Source organism: Neophocaena asiaeorientalis, unplaced genomic scaffold (genome assembly GCF_003031525.2).
Source record: "Neophocaena asiaeorientalis asiaeorientalis breed wild unplaced genomic scaffold, Neophocaena_asiaeorientalis_V1.1 scaffold550, whole genome shotgun sequence".
In the NCBI taxonomy this organism is placed as follows: Eukaryota; Metazoa; Chordata; class Mammalia; order Artiodactyla; family Phocoenidae; genus Neophocaena; species Neophocaena asiaeorientalis.
This window is the reverse complement of record NW_020173396.1, coordinates 2,637,364-2,661,259: the sequence shown is the minus strand read 5'-3', so window position 1 is coordinate 2,661,259 and position 23,896 is coordinate 2,637,364. Positions and strand designations below refer to the sequence as shown.

At 38.5% G+C, this 23,896-nt stretch overlaps 1 protein-coding gene across 4 annotated transcripts in view; it reads left to right on the top strand.

Moving 5' to 3' along the window:
• ELL2 (elongation factor for RNA polymerase II 2) overlaps nt 1-23,896 on the top strand; it is a 74,319-nt gene that overhangs the window by 43,018 nt on the left and 7,405 nt on the right. For 2 of the 4 annotated variants that reach the window (XM_024746959.1, XM_024746958.1), the window contains 7 exons: nt 1,123-1,244; nt 6,215-6,378; nt 13,504-13,763; nt 16,480-16,604; nt 16,766-16,853; nt 18,617-19,184; nt 21,741-21,807. In XM_024746959.1, coding sequence (XP_024602727.1) covers nt 1,123-1,244; nt 6,215-6,378; nt 13,504-13,763; nt 16,480-16,604; nt 16,766-16,853; nt 18,617-19,184; nt 21,741-21,807 — 1,394 coding nt within the window. Of the gene's footprint in view, nt 1-1,122; nt 1,245-3,952; nt 6,064-6,214; nt 6,379-13,503; nt 13,764-16,479; nt 16,605-16,765; nt 16,854-18,616; nt 19,185-21,740; nt 21,808-23,896 lie in introns of those variants that run through there. The other 2 variants (XM_024746960.1, XM_024746961.1) reach the window with 2 other exon arrangements.

Here is a 23,896-nt window from a genome sequence, read left to right as displayed (position 1 = left end):
AATGGCAGCCAGTTAGCTCTGAGTCTTAATCTTCCATTGATGTAAAGGGCAGATTTGGAGGAGACAAAAGAGAATTAGAAAACACTTTCTCCCTCCTTGCTTGTCTGCTAAATTGCCAAGACCATGTATTTGGAGGCTGGAGAGCAGGAAGTCATATTTTACTTTCTTTCCAATGCATCCTATTCATAATTATCATCTAACACCATGGTGGCCCCTGTAGACCCAAGGGAAGAAAGGTCTTGGGAGCTGGGAAGAGTGGAGCAGTTGAAAGACAGAAGTTTCCAGTTCATTTATTCACAAATATTTATTAAGCTCCTCCTATGTGCCAGGAAAATGTACCTGGTACAGGGGTTCAGTAATCGAGAGCAACCCTGTCCCTTGACTTCTGGGGCTTCCCATCTAGCAGAGAAACCAGACCTTGAGCAAGAGCATAGGAAACATCTGCCTGTTCCACAGTGTTGCCTGGGGCTCAGCCTTGGAGTGCCCTGCAGAATAATCTCTGTAGGCTGCTGACCTTGTTCTGTAAACATGAGGATGAGTACAAGAATCATAGGGCAGGGAGAAACACCCAGCTGCGTTTTGGTGTGAATGTAATTATAGTAGTCACCTTATGCTGCTAGTTATTCTTCAAAAATATTGCTCCAAGAAGTAAGAATTAAAATGAAATGCGTATGTAATAAGACAGCAAAAGATTGGGATATGGACTCTATCTCGAGACCATCTAAATATCTAGAAGCTATTTAGCAGCGGGTCATGTAGCCAAAGGCAGAACCTGTGTATCTCAAAAGAGGAAGAGCTTTTTAGCGAGTTCACTAATAACTCTTCATGTGAACTGTAACCATTTTCTAGTTTGAAAAGAAGGGGGTTCCTCTTATAAACTAATTACTGAGCCGATATGATTACTGACACTTTAGGATAGAAAACGGAAATAAGAACGTGGTGAGTTAAAGCATGCTTGTCAGATTCCTTGAATGATTTGGTAATATAAATGCTATAAATTTAGATGCTCAAGAGGGCTTCGGTAAAAAATGAATGTCGCTTGAAAAACAGTTCAGTCAGTCATCAGATCATTCTATAGCAAATTTATAATTTGAGGTGTTTCTCTCTTTGTCCCCCTTTTAGCTTGTCAAAATCCCTAAAAATGATCCCCCCAACGAAGTGCATACCTTTAACTTCTATTTGTCAAATGTGGGTAAAGACAACCCTCAAGGCAGCTTTGACTGCATCCAGCAAACCTTCTCCAGGTAAGTGCGTTCCAAGGTATGCTGAAGGGAAAATGATTTTTCTTTGAGGATTTTCTTTTTTAATTCTACAATAAAATACATGGTAGTCATTCCGTAAATATTTACTGACTTGAATGGTAGGGCTTATTTATTTATTTGAGAAATATTGAGCACATACTATGTGCTAGAAATTATATTTGTCACTGTAGGATACAATCACAAAAATTTTAAGATTTTTTCCCTTGAGGAATTTTCAAAGTATAGATTTTATACCTATAAAACATGGTTTATTTTGTTTATTTTAATTAAAGACAAGTTTGAGGGGTTTTTAAATTTTTATTCACTGAATATAAATAAGAGTGCTTTATAGTATCCTCAGGACTCACACTCATAGATAAAGGAGGAAAATATACGTGTGTTTTATATATCCCCTTCCTCCTTCGCTGTGCAAGGCTTGTTTTAAGATAGGTTTTTAAAAATCTTTATTCTGCAGCAGAATGGAAACTAGAAATTAACCCCAGTATAGCAGTCATTTCTGATTTTCAGGGGAAGAAAGGAGGGAGGAAGACAAAAATACACACCCATAGCCCAGGGTACCCACTGGAACCCTTATCTACTTAGGTCCTCTGTAAACACTAAGCTACTTGTTACACTCTTCTTTGCTGTGGTTGTTTCTGATTAAAGAACGGCCCCTCGTAGGAGTTTGTTCTGCCTGTGGATAAAGACAAGGCCTTAGAGCCCCCAACCTCCCGAGAAACACTGACATTGGCCGAAAGTTCCCCAAGGCCCCCAGGGCCACCCATCCCTATCTCTCCTCTGTGTCGTACTTGAAACTTTAAGTGTTTGCTGTGTGTGGGAGAAAGGAAGGGAAAGTTGTGTTCCAAGTAAGCAGGGAAGGCAGAGATACAAAATAAGACACTTCACTGAGAGAGGTCTAAATTTCTTCTCCCATTTAAGGCGACTAAATAACTATTTGCTTTATCTTAATCTGCCATTTTCCCTGAGTATATGCTAATTTTGCTTTCTAAGAATTGCCTTCCCCCAAACTTACATTTTTTGGTATAAATTGCATGTGTTTTAGACTGTAGACTTTTCTGCACTGTCCACGGTAATAGCCACTGGCCACATGGGGCTATTTACATTTCAATAGATAAAAATGAAATAAAATTTAAAATTTAGTTCTTCACTCATACTAACTACATATTATAGGCTAAATAACCACATGGCTAGTGGTTCTCATAGTGGACAGCACAAACACAGAACATTTTAAATTGCAGAAATTTCTGTGGGACAGCATTGTAATAGATCATAGAATCACCAAGTACAATGGTCCTCGGTGATTGTGTGGTTCCACCCCTTCACTTCACAGGTTGCATAGCTGGTTGGTTAGTGACTGGGCTGAATGAGAACTGAGTTCTAACTCCTACTTCAGTGTTCTTTACATACCACAGGGCACACCGATTTCTAATTGCGCCATTACCTGTAACACTTGTCTTAAGACAATTATTTTAGTACAGTGAGAACATTTTGACATCAAACTGAACTATGTCCCATTAGGAATTTCATTAAGGAACTTAATTCCCTCTTCAAAACCAGGCCTATCATAGGTAATATGGTTTCTCCCTTACATCATAAATACCCTGTGTGTTTATTTCTACCTTGTTTGGAGAAAGATTTAAGGTCACTTTATAAAACTATACATGATGTGCCAACAGAAAAGAAACAATTATTGTGAGAACATTGTCATAAATACATTCGTATGATCCAAGTGTGGTATGAATATAAATTGAAATTTGCCATCATAAAAACAAAAGCACTCAGAGTTCCAGTTTTTATCCTGGCAAGAAAACCTTTTTATAATCTGGCTCCACCTTTTCTATTCAGTTTGATTTTTTATTTTCCATATATCTTGTCTCTCCTACAGTTGTGCAAGCTCCTTAAGGGCAGGGGCTTTCTTACACTCATTTTCCAGTCTTACAGTGTTGGCTGAGCTCCATAAATAGATGTTCAAAAAATATATATCAACTAGTCTCCTTTCTTATCTTTCTTTTTAAATTTCCTTGGGCCTCGCTTTTCTCATATGTAAGATGGTGGAAATCCTACACTGAAAAATTCCTTGAATCTGCCCATTCACAGGCCTAGTGAAAATACATAATACAGCTCTGTAAATAATGCATACTCAAGTATAGGAAACAGTGAGCTAGGCTAGAGAAGGACTGTAGGAACATTTATGCACATATGTCAAAGTATTTAAACTTTTAAGGTAACTAAGTTCAAAAGGGATGAGTGGAGAATTCTGGAGAGTACCTTCTTGCCCACAGGGTTTATAGCTGTATTTTGTTTTCATGTAAAGATCTGTTTCTTGACCTTGGATGGTGAAAACTGTATCTTCGTTGTGATTGGCAATAGGTTCAGCTTATTCTCACTATGTAAATTACTTAGTAAATCATAGGGGGAGATGTTGAAATTCAAACTTCCTGCCACCAGACCTTCACACTGCAGACTTTTCTCTACTGCAGTCTTTTCTTCCTACTCATCCTCCCTCCCTACCCCTTCCTTTCTCTCCTTTCACTGGATTTTCAGCTCAAGTAGGCCTCATTAAAAAAGACAATAAAAACAAAAACAAAAACCGGGCTTCCCTGGTGGCGCAGTGGTTGAGGGTCCACCTGCCTATGCAGGGGACACGGGTTCGTGCCCCGGTCCGGGAAGATCCCACGTGCCACGGAGCGGCTGGGCCCATGAGCCATGGCCCCTGAGCCTGTGCGTCCGGAGCCTGTGCTCCGCAACAGGAGAGGCCACAACAGTGAGAGGCCCGCGTACCGCAAAAACAAAAACCAAAAAAAACCCAAACCCGCCTCCCTTATACTCACTTCTGGACCCGAAGTCTGGCTTCAGTCCCCGGCATTCCACTGAAATATGCTTCTCGAAGAGAGCCTTTACCTCCTTGCCCATGAACCCAGGGGATGCTTATTGGTTCCTTATTATTCTGGACTTGTTGCCAACATTTCACACTGTGGACCACTCTCTGATTCTTGAAGTAATCTATTCCCATGGCTTCCATGACACACTGCTCTTCTAATTTCCCTCTACCTCTTTGGTCTCCTGTGGTCTTTTTATCTTCCTGTTGATTATTTTAAATATTAGTGTTATTCACAGTCCATTCCCTCCTGAGACTGCTCCTTACTTCTTCAAAGTCACCAACCAGGTCCAACACTGAATTCATTTTCTCTCTCCCATCCGTACTCCGGTGTCTCACATGGCAGCTCCACACACCTAGTAACTTGGGCACAATCTTTAACGACCACCCACCCAACCCACACCCCCAACCCCTGGCCATGGCTAATCTCTGACCAAATCCTGTCAATGCTGCCTCCTCACTATCTCTGGAATCTGTTTACTGTTCTGCATTCACACTGCCCTACCCTGGTTCAAGCCATTGCTTCTTGTCTGTAATCGTTCAATAGCCTCTTAACTGGTCTGCTTTCACAAGAGTGCCCCCTTCCTTTCAATCTGTTCTGCATCCAGATTGATTTTTCTACGGAATAAATGAGACTGTTTTCAGTCTCTGTTATTCTTGGGGAAAAGTCCAAAATTTATACTATGACCTCCAAAGCCCTGTGTGATGCACTTCTTATACCCTCTTTTCATCCTCACCTCTAATTGTTCTTGCCAGCTCCCTTTGGTCAAGCTGAAAACCTTCTCCTTGTTCCTCTGGGCCTGCACACATTGGTTATCCCTTTAGAACACTTTTGTCCTTCCCCCTTGTCTAGTTATCCCTCTAGATCAGCTCAATCACCACTTCCTCTAGGAAGCCTTTGCCTTGCCCACAAGTCCAGGTGAAGTACCTTCCTGGGGGTTCCCTGTTCCCTGTCACTTGTCACACTGCATCATAATTTCCAGTGTGCTCATCCTTGTCGCCCATTAGACAGAGAGCTCCTTGAAGGAGGGACCACATCTGTAAGTCCTTGTCACAGCCCAGGTACCTCACACATTGCCAGGCACACAGTCTCTCTGCCCAATAAATATTTATGAGATGAATGAACTGATTTTTTTTAAATAGCATTTGTACAGACAGTTATTAGCAACTTACAAAAATTTTATCAACCCTTATTTCTTAGCATCATAACAAAGCTACTTCCAATTAAGTTTAGAAATAGAATATCAGAGCTGTAGTGACATTTTCATTACTTCTACATTCTAGTCTGTTTTAAGGCCATAATAATTTCTTTTTAAAATACTAGCATAACTGTTACCATAATCCCCTAATATTAGCATAATACTTTGAATACAGAGCCGTCTTCCTGGCCAGTGTTAATATTCGTGATTGTGTAAATAAAAGGTTTCTTTTTTTAATATTTCTGCAAAAATCTCCAGTATTTTTCAGTATTTGCTGTATCAAAAGATCATCTTATAGAGATTTAACAATGGTAAATATAAAGTTACAATTTTTTAGGGTATTTGGGTGAATAGTAATAAATTAAACTATGATATTTGGCAGTTCTTTAGCCTTAAACTTAATATCTTATTAAAAATAAAAGGCATTATTATGGTGGGTCTGTTTCATCTAGTCAGTTCTAAAGCATACATATTATGGTTCCATTAAAAGTAAACTTTTAACATTTTTCACATCAGTGGTAGGTAATTCTTTTAAAAATGACAGTAGAACTACAGTGCCCATCAAGACTCTGGTCTTCATTCCAAGTACTGATTCTTTTTTTTTTTTTTTTTTCAACATTTCATGGATTTGGTCTCTGAGATCTCATTTCACCCATTCTATCCAGAATATGGAAAAAAAAAAAATGTGATATCAAATGAAGAGGAGAAACTTAAAAATTTTTAAGTAAGCTTTACATTTTAAAATGACTAATATTAGTTATTTTGAATTGCAAAGTTATTATTAAAGCTGCTGGTTTTAGGATTATACAATTTCTGCTTGCCTTTATTATGCAAAATGTGGGACATATCTAACAAGGCACCATCTTACCTGACAGCTCTGGAGCATCCCAGCTCAATTGCCTGGGATTTATACAAGATAAAATTACAGTGTGTGCAACAAATGACTCGTATCAGATGACACGAGAAAGAATGACCCAGGCAGAGGAGGAATCCCGCAACCGAAGCACAAAAGTTATCAAACCTGGTGGACCATATGTAGGTTTGTATAGATACCTTTCTCCTTCTTGCTGATTGATTGGAATAATTCAAGATCACTCTAGGTAAATATCGGTAATATTACTTAATGAAAACACAGAAATTAGTTTTCAGAACACTTTGAAAAACATGGTCAAAAGTCATTTATTCTCTTCATACTGCTGATAAATTGAAGAGATTGAAAAGTTTTATTTCTTTCATAAATCCCAGATCCTCTACTGGCCATTTGTTATTACTTTACAATCCTGGGATCTGCTCAAGTTACTTTAGTATGTGAGATTGTGATAGTGGTACTGTTGTGTTTTCTTTGTCACTGGATGATGTAATTTCAGTGGTGGACAGTATAGTTCTTATTTTGTACTTCTGGAGAGTTATTTTTATAGTAAAATCTATTAGTAGAACTTATGAGTTTTCTATTAGCAGAATTTCAAAGGATCTTTGCACAACAAGGAGTTTTTATTGCAAAAGTATCAAAACGTGCTTATAGCAAAGCATTAGGGTGATGCCTCTTTGGTACCTCAATTGTGATGTCATCTCAATTATGGATCCTCATCCTCACCTCTCCATTAATTAAGAACCTGCCCTACCCCCATCACCTTTATCATCAGCTCACTCAAATATCCATCAAATCGAGGGAAATTAAGACCAGACCAGCAAGATGAGTCTCTCCTTTACGAGCAGTGACCCTGACAGTTTTAAAGAGTTAATTCACAGTGACTATTAACAGTAATAGAGAGAATCACACAGAGTGAGGATGAGCTCTATGAGGCCTCGGTCAGTTTAATAACACAAGTCACTGGATAGTAAATGATGAAAGGATATTAATTTGAAAATGTAAATGCTAACAAAAAGTCTCTTGAATAACCAGATCCCTTAATCAACATCTTTCCATGGTTTGGTATAATTCTACTTCTGTATTTTCCCATTGCTGACCCAGCTACAATACATTCAGCTTTGAGAAGCTCCACTAGTATCTTTAATAAGTATTTCTTTGGAACAGAGCCAGTGCTTCTGGGACTTGGTGCTTAGCTTAGATACATTTAGTTTGGTTTAACAACAATTCATGGCTTCCTCAGGTATCTGTACCCACGGGGCCCAGTTCCCTGCCCAGTAAGTTACTAGCAATGAGATTTTTCATCTTCTCTTTCCTGCTGAATGAGGTAACAACTTCGAACCTCCTTTCTTTCTTTCTTTATTCTCATAGGTAACTTAATTAACTTTAGTAGGCTAAATCTCAAATTGTTTTTAAAATGTACAAGATCTGCTGCTCTTAAATTTAAGTGCACGCTATGAATTTGCTGTCCCTGTTGCTTTGAGAGTGTTTTTTAAGTCCAATACCACCAATTTATAAACAGTAAGACAAATTGGTGTGTTTGACAAAGGAATAGAAGACTCCAGCAATCAAAATGATTTTTTTTTCTTCCCAATATAACTATCTGAAAACCTTCACCTTGATTTATTCCAAAGCTTGAAAATTAGCAATGATCACCGTACTTTTCCATTGAAAGATCCTTGGGCGTACCCTATGTCCATGTGTTTTTGTTTGTTTTGATAGGATCGGTACAGTTCATTCCCAGCTTACACAAGAGACTTTTCAACACCCAGAATTACACAGGCCATACATGCCCTGATGGTATGGGAATTTGGGAACTTGCAGGGTTTCTTATAGGCACTACAGATAATTTATATACATTTTTTAGAGTGACCACATAGAATTTGAGGTTATCTAAATTTAAATCTGAACCAGATTACATCTGTGCCATTTTAAGAAGAGCACACATATGTTCCCCCCTCTGCAGAGCCCCACAGTGACCTCTGCCAGACAAGTGCTCTGTTTAAGCTTCTCCTCTGTGCTGTGTCCTCTGTGCCCTGGGCTACTCACCATCACAGCAGTGTTCTTCTCTGGTCTTAAATCTTGTCATTAACCTCCTCAGCCCTTTATTCTCTAGGTCAAGTAACCCCAGCTCCTTTTAGCTTTCCTTAATATGGCCTGTATCCCAAGCCTTTAATTATTTTTATTGCTCTCCTCTGGACTGCCTCCAGTTCTTCACCTCAGAATTCCAAACTGCACACACTACTCCTAAGAAAAGACTAATCAATTCTGAATACAGTAGAGCAAAAGACTAGTATCCGGATTGGCTTTTCTGGTGTTTCTTTATGATTTTTTTACTCTTCCTTGTTATGGCATGTTTTGATCTTTTTCTTCTAACTGTATCCATTGCCAGGCCTTTACCATGTTTCTTTCCTTCCAGGCAGCTCAGTTTGTATCCTCCTGCTTTTTTCAGTATCTCAAAACTGACCCATTTAGTTCTTTAAAATGCTAGTCAGTCACCCTTCAAAACTAATATTACTCAGCACTTCCTGAGTGCTTGCGATGCACAAGGCACTGGTTAGCACTTCACATGTAGTTATTCATCTAAATCTCACAATCACCGCATGAGCTGGGTTATGATTGCCTCTCCATTTTACATATCAAGTTGTTGGTATCAGCAAATAGCAAATGATAAGAGTTTGGCCTCATTAACAAGTTATGTTTCTTTCATAAGACAATAGGAGATACCTCTTTAGTTCTTAATTGAATATATCATATAAAATGATACCAAAAGCTGACCTCTGCCAGCTTAGAAGCCTTTGCAGAAGCCTTTGCAGAGCAAGGTTTCTTTTAATAGTGTCAGCCCGAGTAGAGGACAAATAGGAATAATGTTGGTCTCACTGTGGGGGATATGGTGGCATCATCCAGTCCTCTGATAGTTGAATTAGGGCACAAGCCCAGTTTAAGGAAGGGAAGGCTGTGCTCTTAGGGGTCAGCTTCCCTAGGCAACCAGGAATGTGAGCTTCTGTGACCTTCTAGTGTGCTTGGGGTGGGGAGTGGGGGAAGGCCTATTTTGCCTGGAGAGGAGCACAGGAGAAGCTTTAACCTAGAAAACATTGTTATTATTTCTTCAGTAATATTTCCAGTTCTAGTTATGCCATTGATATCAATGATGAGCACTGTTGTGTTATAATCCTTCCCCTTTGTTTAAAAAAAAGAAAAAAGAAACTTATCACTTCTAGTTTACCAGTATCTTAAGTCTGCTCACTGACTCCTATCTAAATTCTGGAAATTTATTGAATTGTAAATTTTGGTTATTTTATATACCTAATATCTATTTAGGTATATAAAATAACCCAAACAACCTAATTTCTAGGATCCTTTTTCCAGTTTTCCCAACTTTTCCCCCCATCCTCCTTATTTTTGATGTTAGTACATGTTTGCGTGACCTTGGACAAATCAATTAACATCTGGAGACCTTAATTTTCTCAAATATTAAAATAAGGGGTTTGGGGCTTCCCCGGTGGCACAGTGGTTAAGAATCCACCTGCCAATGCAGGGGATACAGGTTCCAGCTCTGGTCCGGGAAGATCCCACATGCCGCGGAGCAACTAAGCCCGTGCGCCACAACTACTAAAGCCCGTGCACCTAGAGTCCTTGCTCCGCAACAAGAGAAGCCACCGCAATGAGAAGCCGGCACCACAACGATGAGTAGCCCCCGGTCGCCACAACTAGAGAAAGCCTGCCTGCAGCAACGAAGCCCCAACGCAGCCATAAATAAATAAATAAATAAACTTATAAAAAAATAAATAAGGGGTTTTGAACTTAGATAACAGCTAAGGTCCTTTGTAGTCCTAGCAGTCTATGACTGTTGTTTATATATGTTTTGATAGTAAACCTTTTGAAGAAGTGATCTCAAATGCTAAGTAGTGGAGATGGATTTCATTGCAGTGGATTATGTATTTAACCATGACAGAGTCACACCACTGTCAAGGTCCTGCCAGTGTTTTTAAAACCTTGGGTCAGTGTTGCCAGGGTTTTTAGTTAGGTTCCACAGAACAGAAAAACAACTGCAGAAGACGGTTGCTGTCCCTGCTCTCTTTCTGATTGTCTGTTTTAACACCTTCCTTTCAGATTGTTTACTCAGAGTCATTAGACGGAGGGCTAAGTACTTTTACCATCTCATATTAAATGGAGAAGCTAGCAGTGGGCTCCTTGTTATGAAACAAAACGGTTCAGATATAGTCCCAGATTACCCAACTCTGTCCGACCCGCTGCTGCTGTTTATATAAGGAGCCCAGGGAATTGATTAGCAGTTGGGTCTGGGAAGAGAATTAGGTTCTCCCACAGGCTTTATTAAAAGGGCTTTTCTGAGGCAAATGTAAAAAATAAAAATAAATCCTTTCTTCTGCCCACTTTGAACCACATTTTCCTGCTCTTTTTTTGCTTTAGCATCTCAGTTCTGTAACTGCTTAGAGTACTAATGTTTTCTTCATTTATAGCCTTTCTTACCTTAAATCAGAGGACTCCTTCCTGGTTGAATAGGCACAAATTGATGGGGAGGCAGGGAGCAAGTGATCTTTGTGCAAAACTCTGTGGCCCGGTGTGGCTGGATTCTTCTTTCATCATTTGAAAGAAAGGGGTTACCCTACAACTTGCTGTTTAAAATGAGGTAAAGGTGAAGTGAGTGTTTTGTGGGTAGGAGATTCATGGACCTATGATAGCCTAGCATTAGGCCCCAGGTGAGACTCCAATGCTGTCACATCCCTGTCCAGATTCTAATTTCTTGTTAGCCATCATACTTTGACCCCTTTTAAGGGCAAAGTGAACCTCCCTTATTTGGTAGCCCTATGTCTACTTTGGGAGGGGGTGGTAAACTCAGGAGACATAGGGGCTTTCCTGAGACTGTGGACCAGAGGTTGGTGAGACCTACAGAAGAGATAGGGCAGCCTGCAACACAGTGATAGTCCTGTTTTTGTTTTTATTTGTATTTGCCTTCCTTGCTGGCCTGAATTCATTCTAAATGACCAGTCATGGTGTATGTGAGTTTAGTTAAAAACCATTCTCTGCTCATCCCGCTCCCTAGAGACGAGTGTGGGAGAGGGATCCATAGTCAGCTTGGTTTGGGGAAGTAGAAGTTAAACAGGTTTCAAGGGGGAGGGGAGTGTGGAATTTATAGCGTTTCCTAAACTTGTCTGACCTAACTCTATTCTTTCTTTCCAAAAATTCCTATTGAAATTTCAAGGAAGTAGTACTGTTTGCTAACACTATTGCAACTGAGAAGTAGTGGGTTGAAAGTTTTGCAACTGCCACTTTAGAAATTTCATTGTGTCTTCAGACTCTGGCAGCCTGGTAATGTGCAAAAATACAGCACAGGCCACCTTGATTCTGCTCCTCTGCTGTCTGCTTGTTCACTTGCTGTCATTCACTTTGACACTTTGCTGGTCATTTCACTTTGCAAGTCATCAAAATCTAGGTCTGCTGATAGACAAAGCAGCCATAGCACTGCCTACAGGAAGCTTGCAGCCTAACATGAAGCAAGGGCAGACATTAGGCATTTGTTCATAAAACCTTTCCAACAAAGAAGTACAAGTAGGAAAACTTGGGTATTAATCGCAGAACCTTCCAAATGCTAAGTCAGCACTCTACTATTTGAGCTTATCCCATTGAAATCCTCAGTTTTCTTATCTGTGAAATAGGACCAAGGCCTACCTCATCAGGTTACTTTATGAGACTTTATATGTGTAAAGCTCTTAGCACAGTGTCCCTCCCCCATCCCATAATTGGTGCAAGGTAGATATTAGTTCCCTGCACATCTGACATTGATCTATCTCTGAATTAAGAAAAATACAGAAAACAGATATAAATCTATCTCCAAATCTCTAATTGTACCTTAATTTAATAGCTTTTCTTACCACTGGGCAGTGACCCTTTAATGTTGAGTTCCTTTGTTGTGCAGTATTTTGATCTGATATTTACAATTGGTTACGTCTAGATAGTAAAGAAATATAAGCCAGTGAGACCTTTCTTTCTGCTTTAGGTAGGATTGTATCGAACAAACAGCCCCTCTGGCCAGGCCTTGGGAACCCAGCATGGACAGAACTACTATTCAGTAAAGCTCCTGCCCCACTAAGCTGTTTTCACCCAAGCCAACAGCGCTTTAGAGACTGCTTTTACTTATCCATTGTTTCTAATTGCTAGTATTGTCCCTAATGCAGTTGTTCCACCTTGTATGTCATTATCAATTCTTCCCCCTCTTTAACCAATGGGCATAGAGTTGGAAGCTTTAGTAGTGACCTATGAGATTTCACCTCAGAAATCATAAAGCGAGGGTCTAATACAGTTTCATTCTAATCTCTCTTTCTTCAGCAAGGAATGGTTACCAGGTATTGTCAGTGACCAGCCACGTACTGATGGCTTCACACATCCATATAGTATTCAGGTCACTACAGCCCACAGTATTTTCTAGAAATAGCCACTTGCCAAACACTTGTCATTGTTAAGTTTAAGCAGAAAGTGTGCTAATTATGTGAATGGCACTGGCCTGTGCAGAAATGGTGTGAATGCCTGCTTTTTAGCACTTTCCATTCCTCTAACTCACCTTGTAGTCTCAGCACCACAGAGGAGAGATCTGCTTGTCTGGCCCTCTTAGACTGTGTGGTTGGTTGGTTGGTTGATTGGTTTTGTTTTTGCTTTTTGACTCCTAGAGTATGTTATGTCTGTTGAAAAGGAATATCACTCATGAATGCCCTGGTGAATGTTGACCCCAAATTATGCCTGACTCTCCTCTTTGTGGCTTCTGAATCTGTGAAATTAAGCTAATGACTGAGCTCAGCCAACAGTGTGTCCTTAGTGAGATAGACAGGTATTTTTCACATTTCACATATTCGTTGTATTCATATCTGCCAACGAAATGACATACAATATGTAGGTTTAAGTTCTGTAAGTAGCACAGGTGAGTATGGAGATTACTTTATTTCCACTTAACATCAAATGCCTACAACCTTAAAATTTCCAGTGTGTTGCTATGGTGTGTGTCACTAATTATTATCCATGTGTATAGCTAAGTGGCCAGAATAGTTTTATAATACATATTTATTCCAATAAATGCTTCTCTCAGAAAGTTCTGAATCCACATTTTAGGCCATTTATTCAGACTGCTTTCTGTTTGCATATCTTTTTAAAGTAAAAACTGAAATATGAAGTCTTTATTCCTTCCAGAATGAAGAGGTACCTAAGTCAGAGTTGTGGAAATTGAGATGCTCATTATATTATTACCCGCAAATGTGTAACAATGTCATTTCTACTGGACTTCAGGGAAAAGAGTGCAAATTCGGAAAGCACCTCAAGCTGTTTCAGATGCAGTGCCTGAGAGGAAAAGATCAACCCCCATGAACCCTGCAAATACCATTCGAAAGACACATAGCAGCAGCAGTGTTTCTCAGCGGCCATATCGGGACAGGGTGATTCACTTACTGGCACTGAAGGCCTATAAGAAACCTGAGCTGCTAGCTCGACTGCAGAAAGACGGTGTCAATCAGAAAGACAAGAACTCCCTCGGAGCAATTCTGCAACAGGTGAGGACGGCTGGAGAGAGTTCCTTCTGCTTACCTTCTTGTTGGGGAGTTCATTTAAGAAGGCTTGTTGCTGTTATTGTTGTTATCATTATTATTGAGGTAGAGAGATTTCAGGATCGTTTTGATCAATGGTATATGAATATTAAGTTAAATCATCTTGACTTAAACATTTAATTAAAAACTAATTGAAATGTAGACATTTATACTAGGTTTTATAAGTTAGAGCCTTCTGAATTATCAAGTTTCGAGTCATTATCTTCATTTGGGTTAAACAAACTTTGCCCTGAAATTCCATTTAAAAAAAGTAAACGAAGTTTTGGTTATCTGCTTTTAGTCTTGAATCCGCTAAACTATTGCCATAATTTTTATTGGTTTATGTAGGTGAAGTTATACAATGTGTTTTTATCAGTCTTTGGTCGGTATAAGCTAGAATATTTTTACCTGCTAAATAGTTTTGGATGTGTCTTGCCCTGCATGCTGTTTTCGCCTGTAATACTCTGCCTTTTTCAATCATTGGGTATGCTGAAATCAGTCACCTGTCTTCATTAAAGGATATGAATATGTAAAGTATTAGCACTGATCAGTTACCGTATAATCACAAGCTTAAGTATAAAAGTAATTTTGTTAAAATCAGCAGTTCATCAGACTGTAGCTTCCTGTATTTTTTAGAATGACTTTGTGTCATAAATGTTGATTAGTATTCAAGTCCACCAGAAATGGAAGTCTGCTTGCTTTATTTTTTTTCTAAAGCAGTAACATTTCCAAAGTTGTTCTTAAATTTTATCATTAAAAAATAAAATAAAATAAACCTGCAGGTTTTCATGTATTATTCAAATAACGTTTTTAAGTCCTTTTCATCTGTTTTCTCTTATATTCAAGACATGATACCAAATGTCATGAAAGAGTAAAACCATAATCTCCAGTTCTGGGTTAACCAATCCCCAAGGTATCTTTGGCAATTTCAGGGATCTTATTAAGTCATTTGAGCACTTTTTGGAAACACTTAATTTAAACCCATATGTCACATAGCAGTTTTAAGAGCTCAAGAGACAGGATGAAAGAATGAATGAGGATGAGGGTATAGGTGTGTGTGTGTGTGTGTTCAGTTTTTTATTTGGGGAAGGGGGGAGGTTCAGGTTAAAGTCAAAATATTTGGTGACTGAATCTCCAGAAAGGTTGTAAATTACCTCCTAGGTTAGAGGATGAGAGGGCAAAATGATGGCAGAGGCAGTTCACCCAGAGGCTGCTACTGATGTATGTCAGAAGTCATGTGATCATGAATATGTGTATAGATATAATTTTTAAATGTAGGTATACTTAATTCCTGAGCAAGTGGGATATGAGTATCATTACTATTGTTTATTTGATAGAATCTAGAGCATAGTCTCATCCTAGCTCCATATTAGAATCCCTTAGAGAACTTTTTTAAAATGCCAGTTCCTGGATTTCGCCCCAGACCAACTAAATGGAGCAACTGAATGGATATTGAGCCATTGACTGAGATGGGGAGGGATGGAAAAGGAACAAGAGTGTGCAGAGGAATCAGGAATCCTGTCTTACATACATACTATTTGGACGATGTCTATTAGACATATCCAAATGGAGATGGATATTTAGTAGGTAGTTATATATATATAAGAGTCTGGTGTCCAGAGGACAGTTGAAGCTAGAGTTATAACTTAGGAGCTAGCAGAATATAGATTGTAAGATCGTTGTATTTATTCCACTTCGAGAAATCTGGTTGTATCTCATGTTAATTTATTTGCAAATTTGAATTTTAAGATAAACCTATCATTTTCTACTGTATATCAACATTAATGTTAGTATTCAGCTGAGCTGTGAGAAAAGCATAAACTATCATATTATATTTTATAGTACTTTTAGAAGACACAGAAAGAAGTGAAGTTATTAAAAAAGACCATTCCAGTAGGAAATGAAAAGAAGAATATCTTTCTGCCAGCATTGAAAATGACTCTTGGTTCGGCCCCTGAATCCATACATTCATGTTGTTAATGGAGCCTGAGCCTGGATACACAAAGAACCGTAGTTAAGGGATAAGAAAAGATTACACTTGCAAATAATAACAGTAATGTGGGGGTTATTTTCGTTTCTCTTTCCGTTTATTGGTTTGGGGGAATTTCAAGGACTTTGAAAAAGTGGTTCTTCAGGAGAACTGGCAGCTATAACGAGCAAGCTTAGCAAGCCAAGAAGATGACAGACAAGATTATCAGAATTGATACTGTTTATGGAGATAATTTCTGTTGATTACTGGATAGGAAAGTTTGTAAACCAACATATGGGCACTGTTTGGTTTCTACTTAATACAAGTGATCAAGGACTTGTAACTCAAAAGTAATGGAATTAATAGCCAGAAATAAATAATGAAGATGTTAAGAAAACTGTTTTGGATTCCTTTGACTAGAAAAAAAAATGACTAAAAGAAAAAATCTTCCTCCACTTTTTGCATAATGTAGGATTACTATTTAACAAATGCAGTGGCCATCCAGGAAAAAAATATTTAACTATGTATATAAAGTTTTATTTAATTCCCCAAATGAAGTCAAAAAGCATTTATTGAGATCTGGCATATGCAAAGCTAGCAGTCCCTTTGGAGCCATTTGATATAGTTATTTTCAGTATAAATCCAAAAGGTTGCCTGTTTTAGGTAAAGAAATAGCAAAAAGAACTAATGCTCTCTTTTCATACCATGTACCAGGTAGCCAATCTGAATCCTAAGGACCTCTCATACACCTTAAAGGATTATGTTTTTAAAGAGCTCCAAAGAGATTGGCCTGGATATAATGAAATAGACAGACGGTCATTAGAGTCAGTGCTCTCGAGGTACGTTCTTATTTTTTTTCCTTTAAAAATTATGCAAATAAGTAATTATTATAGTCATTGTTATTTTAGTATTGAGATGGGAAAAACGAAGCAAGGGTAGGCTTTCTATCATGAACATTTGAAAATTGTCCCCCTAACTGGAACATGTGTGTCCTTTCCAGAAAACTAAATCCATCTCAGAATGCTGCCAGCACCAGCCGTTCAGAATCTCCTGTATGTTCTAGTAGAGACGCTGCATCTTCTCCTCAGGTATTGCATAAAATTATATAATCATAGCCCTGAAACGGACTTTAGGGGACACCTTGTTCAGGTTTTCTGATTTATACGTGAGAGAAATGAGACCCAGAAAAGCCGCACAGCTTCCCTACCCAAAGTTCACGGCAGAGCTTACTCTAGAATTCAGGTCCCAGCTCCCAGCCCAGAACTCTTTTTCACCATATAACACTACATTAAGTCAAGGTACTTAATGTCTACTCTGATTTTCAATCCTTGAAGTTCACGTTTTGTTGTAAGATTATCTACTTTTCCATTTGATCACTAACTTATCCAGTCCCATTTCCAGTCTTAGATTATATAGAAAATAGAAGATATTTAAATTTATCTGAAGCACGTTCTAGAAAAATATTCTTGGGGAAAAATGTTTTTAAAATAAGCAAATAAAAAACTCTGCTATTTCCATATGTTTTCTTAAAGTACTTTTTGATGAGATCCCAATCAGAATATTCCAGTGTGACTCCATTCCAGCTTAGAGTTTCCCCCCAAAGATTCAGTTGGAAAAAGATGGGGAGATCCTGGGCGACATAAGAGGTCAAGCCCACCTGGTTCTCAGACAGCCTTGAACTCTCTCAGGTCTTTGAGACTGGCAGTGAGACAAACCGCTCTACCCCAGTGCTGTTGACAGAGTGCTCCTTTCTCTGGACCCCCCTCCCAAGGCTTAGGGAGACAGGACAGATGTGTTGAGAACAGTAAGCGAGCCCTGGGCAAAAAGCTATTCACGTGTCAGAAAATGTTAGAAACCTATTGTGAGGAACAGAGGAGGAACAAAATAAAAGCAATTCTTTCCTTGCATGTATGTTGTCTACAGAAGCCTCAAATGCCAACTACTATAAAGCTACTTATACTCTGATCTAATTATGTACTAGGTGTGAGATCAGTGGCCCTAAATTCAACACAGAATAAATTAATGTGATGATTAACTATTATTTTCTTTCAAGCTGAAGTTTTAGCCACAGTATTACATTGGATGTATGCTTTGTACTTTTCAACTATCTGACTTTCCTTTTTATTTTAAATACTGTTATTGTTGTTGCTGGATTGGGCTAATATTAGCATGATTTTTGAAATAGTAACTCCATATAATTTTTATGGACTAGTTATTCAGACTTATCTTCCAATTCAGTGAAAAGATATATTTAAGGCAGAAAAAATTGGATGGCATTTCAGCAATGATAGAGATATGTAGAGAAATTATTCTGAATGTGCTGGTTGTGCCATCTTAAGACAGCCAAAATATGTATAACTGGAGCATGTTAGCACATTCGAAGAGATCAAGTAAGTGTAGGCTTATTGCCCTGTACTTACCCTTGTTGGTTCTGACAACCAATAATGTTAAAAATTGCTTCTTCCTCTCATTGAATATAACTAGGTCAGCTGTGGCCAGCAGAGGAAGGAGGCCACCTCTATTTAATATACTCCTGAGTGGTATAATCCACATAAATTGGCCTAATGTCTCAAGGAACTTAGGGTGGAGCTGTATGATCAGAAAGTATAAGTGCTTCAAGAAACATATTTGCCAGATTCTGCTTTTTTACATTAGACATGAAAATTTATTGTAGATTGTTTGTGCTTAAGCTTGGAGGATGGTTAACACAATGCTGGTAATGAATTTAAACTGGTTATAAATTTAAGTATGAATAAAATTACTCAGTTGTTCTTCTAGTAATGAGTGACACATGTATTGAATTTTAGTACAAACTGGCTCATCTGTTTTCCCTGTTCCCCCCCCACCCCAGAAACGGCTTTTAGATTCAGATTTCATTGATCCTTTAATGAATAAAAAAGCTCGAATATCTCACCTGACAAATAGAGTGCCGCCAACATTAAATGGTCATTTGAATCCCACCAGTGAAAAATCTGCTGCAGGCCCCCCGCTGCCCCCTGCAGCCGCTGCCATCCCCACGCCTCCACCGCTGCCTTCAACCCACCTGCCTGTCTCCAATCCTCCTCAGACTGTAAATTCTCACTCCAATTCCCCTAGCACTCCAGAAGGCCGGGGGACTCAAGACCTACCTGTTGACAGTTTTAGTCAAAACGGTAGTATCTATGAGGACCAGCAAGACAAATATACCTCTAGGACTTCTCTGGAAACCTTACCACCTGGTTCAGTTCTACTAAAATGTCCAAAGCTTATGGAAGAAAACCATTCGTCTCACAAAAAGTCCAAGAAGAAGTCTAAAAGACACAAGGAAAAGGACCAAATAAAAAAGCACGACATTGAGATGATCGAGGAAAAGGAAGAGGACCTTAAAAGAGAAGAGGAAATTGCCAAGCTGAACAACTCCAGTCTGGATTCCAGTGAAGGTATTTTGCATTTGTAAAAACCAACTACATGGGTTAAATGAATGGGAAGAGCAGACTATCCTGAGTATGAGATTATGCTGCTTATAATTAGTAATGCTTTTTTATCAAATGACCTTCCGTTTAGTTATTAATCTTAGTATTGTCCTTTTGAGCAAATTTTTTTCTTGCATTTTACAGCAGTCATTTTCTGTCTCTTTTTAGCCAACTATTAAACATAGCTTCTGTGTTTCTTAAGATGGTGACATTTGAAAATGACCCTGTCATCCTCCAAAGACCCCCTTTTAGAAGGTGAACTTTGTTGTGCTTTTCCAGAGCTGTCACAGTATTGTGCAACCTCCACATGACCTATTATATGCCATTCTTGAACTGATTTAACCAGACACACAATTCGCAGGTCCTTCTTTACCAAGAAGCAGGGTCAACCCTGCTTTAATTAATAACAGCAAAGGGGAAATGTCATATTCTTTATAAAACAGGCGAGGTAAAATTATATATGCAGATCCATAACATCATCTTCATTCAGAGTGAAAGCAATTTGTCTTCTGCAAGGCTGTTGGTGATTAGCTTGATAGACCTTGGGTGTTTTTTTTTTTTTTCAATTTTGAGAACACTGTTTTAGTTAGCTAACATCAACCATTATTAATAAATTTAACAATTTCAAGCTTTTGGAAGCTTTCAAAGCCAAATATCTGGAGACCCAAAGAAGCCTAAAATAATGCTTTACCTCTAAAGAAAAGCTAATCAGTAGAAAGACTGCTTACCTGAGGGTAGTGATCTTTAAAACCTAATGACACAATTAGATTTCTCTTATTTTATATATATAGAACTTAATGTCTTACATACCAACATACAGAAGATTCAAAACCCTCATTTAGGACTGCTGCCAATTTTAAACCCAGCATAACTAAGGTAGAATTTCCCAGGAAAATACAACTTCAGAAAAAGTACTTTAAGGATTAGACTTTAAGGAATTTTATCTTTCTGTAATTTGCCCACAGTACTGAAAGTCTGTAGTCCTTAGATTTAACTGACCATTTTTACCATAGGAGAGAAGCTTTGATTATGGAATAGTATGATGCAGTGCCTTTATTGACCTGGATTGAGTATATTGCTTGTCAAAGCATATCTGTTGAAATATGTAGATCAGGATGGTAGTATATAGTGGCCCAAGAGGTAGGTGTAAGCTTTTTCCCTCAAACACTATCGTACTTGAATTTGCCAGATCAGGAAGAGAAAAAGAGATAATAAAACTTCATGTTCAGAGTTAGTAAGCCAGATTCCTGGGTATGCCCCACTCTCCACACTTCCCACCATCAGATGGTAATCCTGAGTCAGAGACTGGATCCCAGAATGTTGAGAACTATAGCAGAGTTCGAGTTTTCTCAGAGCTGGAAACCGAGAGAAGCAGGCCTAGTCTCTGAATCCTTCACTGAGGATGTAGTACCTTTCAAAGCCAATCGAGATTATCACAAACTGAGGATAGATTCAGACCTACATCCTCTGCTCTACTGGAATTTATCTGGTGTCTGTGGCAAAGGAGAAGCCAGGTGATGTGCACTTGATGCCTTTTCCTTTAAGGTTCAGGATGTTGTAAAAACAAGCTTTTACCTAAGCCTGAATCAAATACACACACACACACACACACACACACACACACACACGCACACAAAATAAGCCCACAGAGTCTGCATAATTTGTTTAGTGTGCTTTGTCCTTTAAAATATTAAACCAAGAAATTATTAAATTCTCACTTGTTTTATATTGAACATGTATGTTTTGCTAGCAGGCAGGGTTTGGGTTCGAGTTATTAATTTAATTCTACTTTGAATGATAAAAAATTAACCTAATAAAAAAGTCTAAACATACCCTCTGGAAAATGGTACCTTCAAACAAATGGAATACTGAGGGGTTTTATACACTATCACAGTGCAGTCCTGAGCAACTGGCACTTTATTTTGTCCTCTTAAAAACAAATCTGTGCAGTATTATGAGGGTTAGAGATTAGAGGAGTATAAATTGGTGTTCACTAATAACTTATTTTAAATTATTTTAAACTGATAGGAAAACTTCCTGCCCAATTCCACTGTCTTCATACAAAAAGAATAGCAGTAAAAATACAGCCATCGAAATAGTCTGCTACCTGACTTCACTATCTTATCTGCCTTGTTTGAATCCTATGAAAAGTAGATGTTGATGTAAAGTTTGTATCTCCCATTGTCTGGCTGCATCTGCCACTACAATCTTTGAATTGCTGGGCAGATGCCACAACTGTTGTTGAAAGAATAGAAGATTGACCTTGGGTTAAGATGGAATTCCTTTATTGTGCAGACACTGCAGTAGCCAGGGTGCTTTCAATGCCTGGCGTCGGTTCTGCTGGCGCTGGTCATAGGGCCTCTATTGTTCTTGTTCAATTGTATTCCTTGCTCACTATTGCTTATTGAGATGGAAGAATAGAATTTGAGGAAAAGTGTTCCAGATGTTTCTGATCTATTTTAGAATTATAGGCATTTTGTAACCATACCCTTTGGTGAACACTTGAATTTTTTTTCTCTGTAGGAGTTAAAGAGGATTGCACTGCCTCCACGGAAGCTTCTTCAACAATTGAACTCCCAGATTATTTGATGTAAGTTCAGAGGTCTGCTGATGGGAGAGAACTATTTAATTTTAGAAAGTTTGCAAATTCTTTTCCCATAATTTGCAAATCAGAAAAGTAAGAAGTTCCAGAAATAGAGTCCTGGAGCCACCCCTGCAATTGAAAGGCTGCCATTAAGCCTGCTCGTCCCCAGTCCACCCGTGTCGGCTTGAGCAGGTTGTGCCTTTCCCTGCTGTGAGCTCCGCTCGGTGGTCTTTAAAGTATAGAGAAGCCTGTCCTTTGTTCCGGGGCCAGGCCAAGCGTTTGATTATGGAAGATTTCAGGGATCTGACTCTTCAAAGTCAAACAGTTTATCAATGCACAGTCATTCACTTGGGCCCCCCAAAGGGACAGTTTATTAGTGATAAAGTACTTAAACCTCTGCAGTTAACACAAGTAGAGACAGATAGATTTTTATTTAAATAAAGCTTTGCCATCAAATTAACTTTAAGAGGAGAGAGCAGTAAAATTTGATCATTTCACTTTAATACCGGTTATAGTATTTTTCTTGTTACGACAACAAGTTGCTCAGTGCTAAGCTGGGGACTTTTTTGTAACTGGTTATCACAGAAATTATAACTTGGACACATAATTCTAGCTTTTTTACAGACTCGAAGGCTTCTGTAAGAAGGAAATAATTAAGTTGCAAAAGCCTGGAAAAATGGAGAGTGAAAGAGCAAACAGATTTGCCTACCAGTAGCTTTGAAAATGAACAGATATACAAATAGCTTAAATGTAGACTGGAAATGGAATCTGGGCTGTATGAACATTTTTCTCTCTATCAGTAGCATCTCATGGTGGACAAAGTTAAACTATGAAGTTTAGCGCTCCGTGTCCCATGAAATGTTCATTTCCAGAGTAGAGAACATTTTATACTAAAAGTGTGTTACTTTTGCTTAACAGTAGTGGCGAAAGCTATACTTATTGGGGAATGATATAGCATGAAACTGTAATGCTGGTTATCATCTCTTAACTAAAAGGAACCCAAGAAACCATGCTGAGTACTCTCTCATCTGAGGTGGTGTATGGTTTTAGAGTTCTGTTGGGGAGCTTGGAAAAGCTGCTACCACTGCGTTGGCCCCGGAAAGGCTGGATGGGGGACAGTGCCTGGCTCCACCTACGTGGGCATTCACCTCTCCAAATGCGTTTCCTTAAAAGTCTTGTGAAAGTTGGGCCCCTCAAATAACAGCTGCAGTACTGTGCTCTCATTCCCTTATGACGGAATTTGAATTTCTCTTTTTCGTAATAGTGCTGTATACTTGTAACATAGGACAAAATCACGTGGGGAGACTGAAAAATGATTCTAACCTTCCCCCCACGGATTCAGTGTTGCCGTGTTTTGTCAACTTAAGCAGTTAATTCTGTATTTAATAACTTGCTTTTAACATACTGATCTACGGATGGTTGCTGCATCTGCCTCAGTGCATTTCTGTATGTTTGTCATTTTCTAGCTCTTTTAAAATCATGAAAGTACATAACCTATGTGATTGTTTGCATAAGAGCAATTTATTTTAACAAAAGCTATCTTCTATAAACATTGCAAGTTTTCTTAAAATGATGAGAAAGCATGAATTTTCAGAAAAATCACTAAAAATACAGAATTTAAACTTGTTTCTTAAGAAAACCAAAAGGACATACTATAAAACCTTTAATGATCAGCCTCTGAATAATTCGTACTTAACCACAGTATTCCTAATTTTTATATAATAAGAATACTTCTGTTACTTGTGGTTGTGAATTATCCAAAGTATTTAACATTTTATTCCATCACTACATTAAGAGCCAGCTGTAGAACCATAACAATTTTTATTAAAAATAGTGACATGCTTTTCATTAAAATGCCAGTATACCCAAATAATCTTCTATAATAGCAACACAACTGTTGGCCAGTTTGGTACTTTTCCCTGAGAGAATTATTAAATAAAATATGGAGGGTATGGCCTCAGGTGTGATTTTGAGAAAGTGGGATAAATATTTTATATAACAAATTGAACCTGAGTTTCACGATCAGTTTAGCCATTTTGCTTATGTATGCTTATCCCCAGGAACCTCTGTCTCCTCCCCCACCCCCACCCCCACC